At 38.0% G+C, this 11,310-nt stretch overlaps 1 protein-coding gene across 1 annotated transcript; it reads left to right on the forward strand.

Annotated features, from left to right (window-relative positions):
- Positions 1 to 2,572: 2,572 nt before the first annotated feature.
- On the forward strand, positions 2,573 to 5,500 carry LOC142662514 (nicotinamide N-methyltransferase-like). The gene is made up of 3 exons (XM_075840722.1): positions 2,573 to 2,726; positions 4,502 to 4,709; positions 5,077 to 5,500. The coding sequence occupies exons 1-3, from the start codon at positions 2,573 to 2,575 to the stop codon at positions 5,498 to 5,500; spliced, it is 786 nt and encodes a 261-aa protein (XP_075696837.1).
- Positions 5,501 to 11,310: the final 5,810 nt, after the last annotated feature.

Below are 11,310 nucleotides of genomic sequence, written 5' to 3' on the forward strand. Positions count from 1 at the left end.
ATAATAGCTGAGTTTGTGGGCAGTCCCAGAAATTTTGGAAAACGTTTCAGTTAATTTGACACAAAAATACGTTTCTAAGGGAGGCATTCTGGATTGCAGATATGGGGTAATATATGCCCTGTGAAATATCATGAGAGCCATATCTTGCTATGTGCTGGATGGAATAGCTTTAGATAAATAAAGACTAGCCTCTAACAAATCCTTTGTGGTGTAATCTGAAAATTGAGACGACCATCTAGCAGCTCCCGTGGACTTGCTAAACCAGATTCTTATAACTCTATAAATTGAACTTTTTAAAGTCAGAGTAGATCTAGATTTTTTAAAGAAGAGTTTCAATTTGTGATCAAGTGTCATGGTCATTTTTTTAACAGCCCATGAATACTGCCCATCAAAAAATAGAACATATTCTATTTTTGGCCATTTACATGGCTTGACGGCCCTAAAATAAGTCACTGAATCAGTTTTTAACTGACGGTTTTCAGAAATCAATCCTTGTGACAGCCATTAATAACTAATCCTAGCCTTGACAAGAGGATCCACCGGGTACAGCGCTATTTTAAGCACTGAGACCAGGGAAGCCCTTGACGTCAGGGCTCTCAACTATGGAGTCCCCAACCAGAGCATCGCAAGCTCTCTGACCGGGGACTCCTGTCTTGGGAAAGCCCTTGAGTTCACTGTCAATATATTCCAAGAGCGGAATCTCTGGCCAGAGCATTGCCGGTGCTCTGGCTGGGTAATTTGCTCCTGGAGGAGCCCATGACGTCACTGTCCATATATAATTTAATCTTACTAAATTTCCTAACATACTTAATCAGACGTCCTATAACAATACAAATAAATAGTTCAGCCTTTAAAAGACGAACAAACCGATTTGGCACAAATTGAATTTGGTCCGAATTTCCCACAAGTTTCAGATTTGCCAAAATACGAAACTTTTGGGGTTCTCAGAGCACAACTTGTCAACATTTTTGCAGATTATAGAAAAAGCAGAAGAGAGAAGAGGAGATTAAAAAAAAAAAAAAAAAAATAGTCTCTCCACCTCCAATGTGTCCCTGCCGGCAGGTGATGTGACGTAGCTGTTCCATGTGACCGCTGAAGCCAATCACAGACTGCAGCAGTCAAATCGGACAAAACTATGTCATAACCTAGCGGTCCGGTAGGACCGCTGCAGCCAATTACAGGCTGCAGCGGTCACATAGGACAGCTACGATATATTATCAGCCAGCAGGAATGCGTCGCTACAGTAGACCAGTGGAGGTGGTGAGCTTTTATGGAAACACAAGTGCTTTGATTGTCTTGTTTAAACCCTTTGATGTCTTATAGATCTGTATCCAAATTGGATACAGTCCTAGAAAACATGAGATAGTCTCAGGGCTATCAGGGTGCCTGCGATTTGTGACAAGTTGGTTCAGACCGAAACTAATTTCGGCGCTGATTCGATGGAATCGGCCCTGAAACGAATTTCAGGAAATTTACTCATCTCTAATCCCAACATATCAGCTCACATTACCTAGGAAAGGATAGAAACATCAATCTACGAATAAATCATTAAATCCTGTACAGTTTCTCACACTGAATTGTAGTTAGGAATAACAAGGAAAAGAAAAACTCCTGGTGGAGGCGCGCCTGTGTCCGTGATGTCAATGTGAAGGGTTCAATTGGTGAAAGCAACTTAGGTTACATGAAAATGAATGTTTTATTATTATTAATAAGACCCAGTGACAGAGGAGGTTAAAAGTATAAAAGTAATAAAAGAACTGCAACACATTTCAACCTTGTACTTCTCAGCTTGTTAGGAACGTAAAGTTCATTATCCTGACAACAGATATGAATCCTGCACATGTCCACTCATTCTTTATTTTTTTTAATCTGATTATATTTTCATTGGTTTCTAAGGGAGTGCATACTGTGGATGTCACACACTATATGTCTACACTACTCTGAATCCTATGTTACCGATCTGCAGGGAAAATAAGAAGGAACTATATTTTCAGCTGGCAATGGGGGAAAGAGGCTGATTCTGCTCATAGCCCCCCTACCAGCAGCACAGATTAGCAGCAGCACACAGAGGGACACAGGGAAGCAAAAAAGAAGAGAAAGGGATTTATTTTTAATACTGGAAACAATGCAAATTACTTTATAACAGCTATTAACAAAATTTCTGTACTTTTAGTATGAAAATGATCCATGGGATAATCCCTTTTACTCTGAATTCACTTATATATATAAGTATAAGAAGATGGATTTTATAAACTAGACAATCCCTTTAAACCAATATTTCATGGTTGAGCCTAAACTTCTTTTTAGAAACCTTTACTCACTGACAAATCGGCAAATTTCTGTTTTCTCATTGTTACTTTAACAATAAAATAGATTTGTTTATTTAAAGATCATTATTTCTCTCTGTGAATTTATTAGAACACAAGTTCCCATGACCGGCTCATGAATATAATAAGTCATTATGTGATAAGTTATTCTTAGTAACACACTATGTAAATTGAATCCTTTTAATTATATAAAGACCTTGTGCCCCGGTCTAGAGGTAGTCACCCCGTCTGTGATACAAGAGTAGATGATGGATTCCAGTCCCTATAATCTCTATCATGTACATGGATATGATTCCAGACAATGTCTGGAGCATTACTTTTCAGATAAATCTGACATGGTCTTTGGAGATGACTTCTTGACATTTTTTATTGAGAATCTTAGACAAGTTTTCGCAGTGGGTATGTATCCTGATTTTGTTATTCCTAAAATACACTGACATTTATAATTTTCTATGTTTAACTGATTAAACAAAATTGGAGCAATATAAATGAATATAAATTGGGGGAAATAGTTGTTATTGGGGGTGTGGGAGACCAGAGGGGGCGACCACACGGCCCCAGTCACCTGGAAATTTTTAGGGAGCAGAGTAAAGTCCTGGTCATTGAATATGATGAAAAAAATAAAGAGTCTCAGGGTTTAGTAGCGTCATTGTTTTCAACTCTGTAATCTCCATTCCCCTTTGGGGAATGAAGGAGGCCAACTAGGAAATTACAATTGTGGGTGCAATTACTAAACCTCTTAAAGCCTATGTAAACCTTTCAAGACATTGTCTTATATATTTAAAAAAAAAGGGAATAAGAGTGTTTTAAGCAACTTTTAATGTATTTTTATTGAAAATTATTTTTACTTTTTGAGATAAAGCTGCTTTGTATCCTATATACAGAGCAGCTGTATCTTGTGCTGAAGCCTGTATACAGGTCCACTGGGCCAGCTGCTACTCACACAGAGACCACCTAAAGAGGTAGAGACATGGTATTTTTAGTTAGGCACAGGCTGGTAGCAGATAGTTGGACACAGGCTGGTAGCGGATAGCTGGACACAGGCTGGTAGTGGATAGCTGGACACAAACTGGTAGCGGATAACTGGACACAAGCTGGTAGTAGATAACTGGACACAGGCTGGTAGTTGATAGCTGGACACAAACTGGTAGTGGATAGCTGGACACAAGCTGGTAGCAGATAGTTGGGCACAGGCTGGTAGCAGATAGCTGGACACAGGCTGGTGGTAGATTGCTGTACACAAGCTGGTAGCTGGACACAAGCGGGCAGTGGATAGCAGGTGCGGACTGGAATTAGGATGGAAACAGGAACCTTTGCCGGACAAAACTAGGTTGCACCAAAGTTGTTCAGGCACCAGGTGAACTATGGAGGTGCCTTGGAGAGTCTAGGAGAAATCAGGGATTGGGTTGTGAAATTTTGCAATGTGCACACGCTGGCCCTTTGAATGTACGCACGAATGTACTAGGGAATACATATTGAAGAGACAGATAGAAGACACCTGTGGCCACCAGGACCGCAGGACCAGGCCGCCATCGAGGAAAAAATAATGCATATGCATGTATCTCATAGATCCTTAAAAACTAGAATTTATTTTAAAATAAAAATGTTTTCAAGAATTTCTGCATATTGAGTTTTGTTGATGATCAGAACCTATAGCTTCACTTGGGACTCCTTATATGATTTCTGTGTTACCAGGTGGGTCTAGCATCTTTTTTGCATTGACTCTACTACACAGTAGCTCCCAATGTTTGATTGTTTTTGTTTTTTTTACATGAACAGCTACACCCCTGGTTATTGAGGACACATAGGGTGACCTATATACCAACCCATCAGTTCAGCACCTCACCTTAAGATTGTTTGAAGACTTTTGGATGGTTCTCCTTACTCTCCCAAGAGCCCCCCTTCTCCTTTTCTATTACTCTAACTGAAGAATTATAACTTTGGTGGGCCTGCTCTTAATGTACTTATGAGAAGTATAAGACTAATACCACCAAATATATCCCTAGAGAACATTTGAGGATTAGTTTATCTTTTTTTTCTGATTTTGGGGTATTGGAAACCCAATGTTTCTATAGTTTGCTAGAAGCGATACAGACATATATCATTGCTTAGCCAGAAAATCTAGGAAGATTTAACGTATTAGATGTTTCAGTATTCGGAAATTTGTTCCACAGGTCATATTAATGGAGACATCTTGATTGACCTCAGTTCTGGATCCTTCATTCATCATCTATATTCAGCCTGTGAGTTTTTCAAAAACATGATAGTGCTGAAGGTCAATAACAGATGCATCATGGAGCTGAAGAGATGGGTGGACAACCGTACGGGGGCATTTTATTGGGGCCACACATCAGCACTTCTTCAAGAGAAAGAAGGAAACAGGTGAGGCATATGTCCAAATATCAAGAGAAAACCACTGTCATTGTGATTGTTGCTCCTTATACAAAAAATATAAGGGGAGATGGGGCAAAGATCCCGGAAAATGTTTACTTTGTTAATACTCAGATGTAATAGTCAGATGTAAAATTTCTATTACTCTCTCAGTTCAATATTCTTATCCATAGGGGGCAGTATTATACAAATTAATGCTGGAAAGACACAGTATAAGCCTGACACTTGGTGCAACAGTCTTGGATGATTTCAAGTTTTTCCTCTAGTATTGCAAGTCAATAGTCCAGTGCTTAGTCCTGAGCCACCATGTTGATGTTGACTGTGGGACAATCACTTTCCTTGTCTTTTTATTTTCCAGTGATCAGTTTGAGGACAAAGCAGGAAAAGTGAGATCAGCCATTCAACATATTGTGAAATACGACCTGGAGAAAGAGAATATGACAGAGCCGCTGGTCTTACCACCAGCCGATTGTGTCATCAGTGCTTTGCTCCTGGACGTTATCAGCAAAGATCAAGATGATTACATCAGATATCTGAGGAAGTTCTCTAGGCTGCTGAATCCTGGAGGACACCTCATATTAATTGGGTGTTTAGGTGGAACATATTTTACAGTTGGGAAAGACAAGTTCCATGGTTTCACGAATGATGAGGATTTCATCAGGAAAGCTTTAGTTGGAGAAGGTTTTATCATTGATGACTGTAAGGTCAAGGAGAGAACGGCTGTCAGTGACCTTATTGACTATAAGGCCGTCATATTCATTGCAGCTCACAAGGAGAAGTAGGTTGAATCTTACAAACTCTGCATGTCATTATTTCATATGTTAAGCTTAAATAAACATAATCAAAAAGAAGCTTCCTTAGTGCAGTATAGAAGAGTATAGACCGATCCTGGGCATCTGGGACATTAATAGTATTAATATATAAATAGTGTAATAAAGTAACGCATATAGCATTAAATTGTGTACTTTACTTGGGTGGGGGCACAAATCTGCTTCATAGGCTTTACAACCTTGATTTTGAGATATTTTGTCAATTATAACACATAATTCCCAAGGTCCTATATATATGTGGACGTTCCATCATTTCATGTCTACTTCATTCAGAGATCATATTCGGTATAAGGCTCCCAACTGACTAACCAGTGATATCACATGCATGTATGGATCACTAGCGGGTTCTTCGTCTTCTTCACTCCTACAAATAAATGGAATGTTAGTTATATTCCCCACTCAATGAATCACTTGGGGAAAAATAAATTAGTAGGAGGCATCCATCATTCTCTACTATTTCACTGTGTGGAATAAAAGATTAACGTTAAAATGTAAAGAAACCTATCTTCAAAACCAAAATGTGTCCACAATGCAAAAATTCTAAAAATTGAGTTCATTAAACACCACATGGATTTTCTTTACATATAACCCGATTTTAAAGGATCTCCTTCTCAATTTATTCTTACTAAAATTTCTAGCATATTTAAAGCGCACCTGTCCTTTCACTTGACTTTTCAGGATAAGCTGCCATGTGTGTGTACACGAGGAGTAGCATTATTACTGGCCATTATATGACTTGATTTTGCAATTTTTAGCAGTTTTCCCCTTTGCATGCTATATCTGTAGTTTGCATTTTCCTCTGAGCTGAGGGTGGAGACTAACAGACATACACTACACACAAGAAGAAGAGGATGATCTACTCTATAACCTTCTCTCTCACTCAGAAACAGCCCCAGGATCATGCGGGACATAAATAAAGTGCATTGCTTGTGATAGAATCTGCCTTTATGCTGTTATCTCCTGCACTTCCTGTTCACTTACCCCCCTCCCCTCCCCATAGACTTCCATAGACATGTGTAATCTGATAGATTTGAGCTGCAGTCCAACTCGAGACGGACAGAGCTGAATTTTCAGAGTGATAATCACTTTAACAGAGGGAGGGGAGCTGGAAAGCAGCTAGATAAGAGCAAAAAGAGGCTTGTTACTCTGATAAGATATATTACAAAGTTTCTTATAATCGCCTGTACTATTCATTTATGCAAAGTTTGTTGAAATGACAGTGCCCATTTAACCATATGTCCTATAACAATACAAATAAATTGTTCAGCATTTAAAAGATCTCAACTAGAGATGAGAAAACCGATTCGGCACAAATAGAATTTGATCCAAATTTCCCCAAAATACAAAACTTTTGGGGTTCACGGCGCACTGGGGACGGTCATACACGCTAGTCACTCGGCTTATTCTTTGTTCACTGTGTCACGTAAGTAAGATTGTCTTGTTTTTCTTTGTATGAATTCTTATTATAACATCACTGCTGTTATTCATGAGGGTGAAATCTAAATCTGCTGTTGCTACGTTTGCATAAATACTTATGTTGATTTATAAAATGCCATCCTGTATTTATGAGGATGCCTTTTTTTCTGTGACTGACATGATAAGTGATATTCTGACCATATAAAAAAAAATTGGGGAATAACAGGCAGCATACATTAGATAAATAGCAGCGTTTATGCACATTGTTGATAGCATCTTTTTTATTCATTGTATGTTTCATTTTGTATTTTTTAATTATTTCTTAATAAAATTGATTATGTTTTAATCTTACTTGAGGTTATTCATGGTCTATATGCTCCTACATTTTTTTGAGTCAGTTTAGAATTGTCAAAATGTTTGCTGGTTCTAGAAAAAAAAGAGAGGAGAAATTTAAAAGATAGAACAACTCACCACCTCCAACGCGTCCCTGCCGGCAGGTAAGATGACGTAGCTGTCCCATATGGTCACTGGCTGCAGCCAATTACAGGCTGCAGGGTTTACGTGAAACAAACTACGTTATCTTACCTGCTAGCAGGGACATGTCGCTACGGGAGCCCAGGGGAAGTGATGAGTGTGTTTTTCGGACCGAAACAAATTTTGAGGGTGATTCGATAGAATCGCCCCTGAAACGTATTTCAGAAAATTCGCTCATCGCTGATCCCAAAATATCATCTCACATTGCCTGGAAAAGGACACAAACAGATCAATGTGAATCATTACGTATGTAGCCATCTTTACCTTGACTCTGTCACAACCACACAACAAAAGCCATTGAAAAGTCATTAAAAAAGTCAAGTTAAAGTTTCTTGACAATGTGTATTTAATGCGTTAAAAGTCAAGATAAACATGGCTACATCTGTACATCCTGTACAGTATCTCACACTGAATAATATACTAATCACATTCATAATAGATGACAATGTAACATTTCCAGATCTAGGTAACATGGTTATAAACACAATGACACTTTGTTATCTTTATTTCACCATGTGGCTTTTTCCTGTTTTGCTGTCTATGAGACACGTCTGCTCTGTCTTCACTACCTATTTTTCTTGTATAATAAATAGAATTGAGGGGGAAAAATGATCCCTCGTAAAGCCGCTGTTGCTATCTGATGATATATTCATGGTGGGCCTTGCCAGTGAGTGAATACTAGCAATGTACCGTGAAAAAACTATTAGGTCCGTGACCACAAGGATGGAATAATAACTATTTATTGCAGTGTTTTTAATACATCTAAAACATAAGAGCTACATGTTTCGAGAATGGACCGGTCTCTTCCTCAGGCTAAAAATACATGAACAGTACTCCGTTCTGACAGTTGCTTTTATAGCTGACCAGAGTTCCATAGGAAGGCTCTGGGGTCAAAGTTCATGTTTAGTTATATAAGCAATGTGGTAATACAAACAGTTACAAAGTGTCAATATTCAACCTTCATTTGTTGTGGAATCGGCAAACTACATACAGGGAAAAAAGGCAACATTGTTGTTGGTATGGCGATATCATTCTTTGCAGTCTACCCGTAAAGTCACACAATAAATAATAATAATAATAATAATAATAATAATAAAAGTCCAGATTGAAATAAATGAAATAAGAAAAAGAATCCCTATTGTACACTAATGATAGTTTAATTATTTGCGAATATTTTATTTTTTTATTTTTATGAATACATTTTTATTTGAATTTTCCAAAATAACAACAAGTACCGAGCAGTCCAAAGACCCCATAACATACAGGGATCTGAAGAAAACAAGCAAAGAAATACAAAATAAAAATACAAACATTGCCTCTGATCAAAGAGAATACATAGAAATATGTTTTTTCTTACAAGAAATGGTTAGGCATTCCATATCTTCAAGGTACGACAATGCATTCTGACATCCGACAATAAAGACTTTTCATGGTGACATTGATTATTAACCTGACGTATAACATCAAATAGTGGGGGAGATGTGGGACATTTCCAGGATTGTGCGATAGCCATTCAAGTGGCAATAAGATTATGGTGTACAATTACTCTCCTGGTAGAAGGAATTTCATCCAGTGCAATATCTAGAACCGCTAGAGCGGGGTTTCCTGTAATGGCCAATTCCAAGAACTCTAAAATCAAGTTAAATGTATCTATCCATAAGGATCTTATGGTGGGCATTACTAAGACATATGTAAAGGGGTGTCTGGTAAACCGCAACCCCTCTAACAAGTATTGGGAGCCCCATTGAACATATGTGCCACCCTAGAAGGTGTAAGGTACCATCTAAAATGAATTTTCTTCATTAATTCCATATGGTTCACGCATTTCGAATGTGTAGATGTCCACTAAGAAGCCATGAGCCATTGTCCAACCGAAAAGGAAGCTCCCAGATCTCCCTCCGACTTCACCATATAAGATGCTTTAACCTGGCAACCAATATTAAGAATGAGATCGTAAATACATGTAAGGCCCTTTTTATGACCCTGCCAATTAAACTGAAATTTGGGGTATGGGCTGGGACTTTCTGGTAATAGCGGAAATTTCAGCCTCTGTAGTAGATGTCTTATCTGAAGATACTGAAAGAAAAGGCCAGCTGAGATGTTATAAGGATGTGATAGGTTCTCAAATTACTGAACTGTATCATCTATAAAAAGAAGTCAGAAATACATTTAAAGCCAGCATGAAGCCAAGGCTTAATTGAAACATGAGGGGTAAAAATATTATTTTCGTAATTTCCGTCAAGGAAGACATAGGGGAAGTACGAATAAGAACCACATCGCCTGCGTATAGGCCTTTTTTATGTTCTTTGTCTCCTATGTTAATACCGGAGATGTGTCAGGAGACCCTTTTCATTTCGGCAAATGGTTTCACGTATAAGTCAAAGATTAGGGGAGGTGACAGAAAACCCTGGCAGGTGCCATTGTTAATTGGGAATGATTTAGACAAAAACCGTGAAGTATACACAATGGCAGAGGGACTCGAATAAAGGGAAAGAACTGCATGTTTTATGAATGAGTGAAAGCCAAATTTAACTGGGACTGCCTCTAAGAAATTCCAGTTGACCCTGTTGAGTGCTTTTCAGTGTCTAAGGAAAGTACAATAGTTAGTTCCATAGAATCGTATGCTACCTGAATTAAATCCAGTAATCTTCTAGCACCGTCCCCAGGTTGGCGTCCCTTCACAAAACCCACTTGGTCTAAGGATATAAGTGAGGACAGGCATTCATTAATCCTCATTGCTAATAATTTTGAGGACATTTTTATATCGCTATTTAACCCCTTAAGGACGCAGCCTAGTTTTGGCCTTAAGGCTCAGAGCCCATTTTTCAAATCTGACATATTTCACTTTATGTGGTAATAACGTCGGAATGCTTAAACCTACCCAAGCGATTCTGAGATTGTTTTCTCGTGACACATTGGGCTTCATGTTCATAGTAAAATTTGGTCGATATATTCAGTGTTTATTGGTGAAAAATTGCAAAATTGAGAGAAAATTTTAAAAAAATTGCATTTTTCAGAATTTAAATGCATCTGCTTGTAAAACAGACAGTTATACCACCCAAAATAGTTACTAGTTCACATTTCCTATATGTCTACTTTAGATTGGCATCGTTTTTTGAACATTCTTTTATTTTTCTTGGACGTTACAAGGCTTAGAACATAAACAGCAATTTCTCATATTTTTAAGAAAATTTCAAAAGCCTTTTTTTTAAGGTACCTCTTGAGTTCTGAAGTGGCTTTGTGGGGCCTATGTATTAGAAACCCTGATAAAACACCCCATTTTAAAAACTAGACCCCTCAAAGTATTCAAAACAGCATTTAGAAAGTTTTTTAACCCTTCAGGCATTTCACAGGAATTAAAGCAAAGTGGAGGTGAGATTTGCAAATTTCATTTTTCTTGCTGAATTTCAATATTATTCATTTTTTTTTCTGTAACACAGAAGGTTTTACCAGAGAAACACTACTAAATATGTATTGTCCAGATTCTGCAGTTTTTAGAAATGTCCCACATGTGGCCCTACTGCGCTCGTGGACTAAAACACAAGCCCTAGAAGCAAAGAAGCACCTAGTGCATTTTGAGTTTTTTATTAGAATATATTTTAGGCAGCATGCCAGGTTTGAAGAGGTGTTGAGGTGCCAAATAGTAGGAATCCCCCAATAGTGACCACATTTTGGAAACTACACCCCTCAAGGAATTCATTTAGGGTTGTTGTTACCATTTTGACCGCACAGTTTTTTCACAGCACGTATTTGAATTGGGCTGTGAAATGAAAAAAATGTAATTTTTTCCAATAAAATGTCATTTGTGATCA

This window comes from Rhinoderma darwinii, chromosome 10 (assembly GCF_050947455.1).
Source record: "Rhinoderma darwinii isolate aRhiDar2 chromosome 10, aRhiDar2.hap1, whole genome shotgun sequence".
Lineage (NCBI taxonomy): Eukaryota > Metazoa > Chordata > Amphibia > Anura > Rhinodermatidae > Rhinoderma > Rhinoderma darwinii.

What these genes read in the sequence shown, in the direction of transcription:
- LOC142662514 (XM_075840722.1), top strand. Translation starts at nt 2,573, where the DNA reads ATGATGGATTCCAGTCCCTATAATCTCTATCATGTACATGGATATGAT. An exon ending in TAGACAAGTTTTCGCAGTGG is followed by an intron (nt 2,727 to 4,501) that starts GTATGTATCCTG and finishes TTTGTTCCACAG; the next exon opens with GTCATATTAATGGAGACATC. An exon ending in CAAGAGAAAGAAGGAAACAG is followed by an intron (nt 4,710 to 5,076) that starts GTGAGGCATATG and finishes TTTATTTTCCAG; the next exon opens with TGATCAGTTTGAGGACAAAG.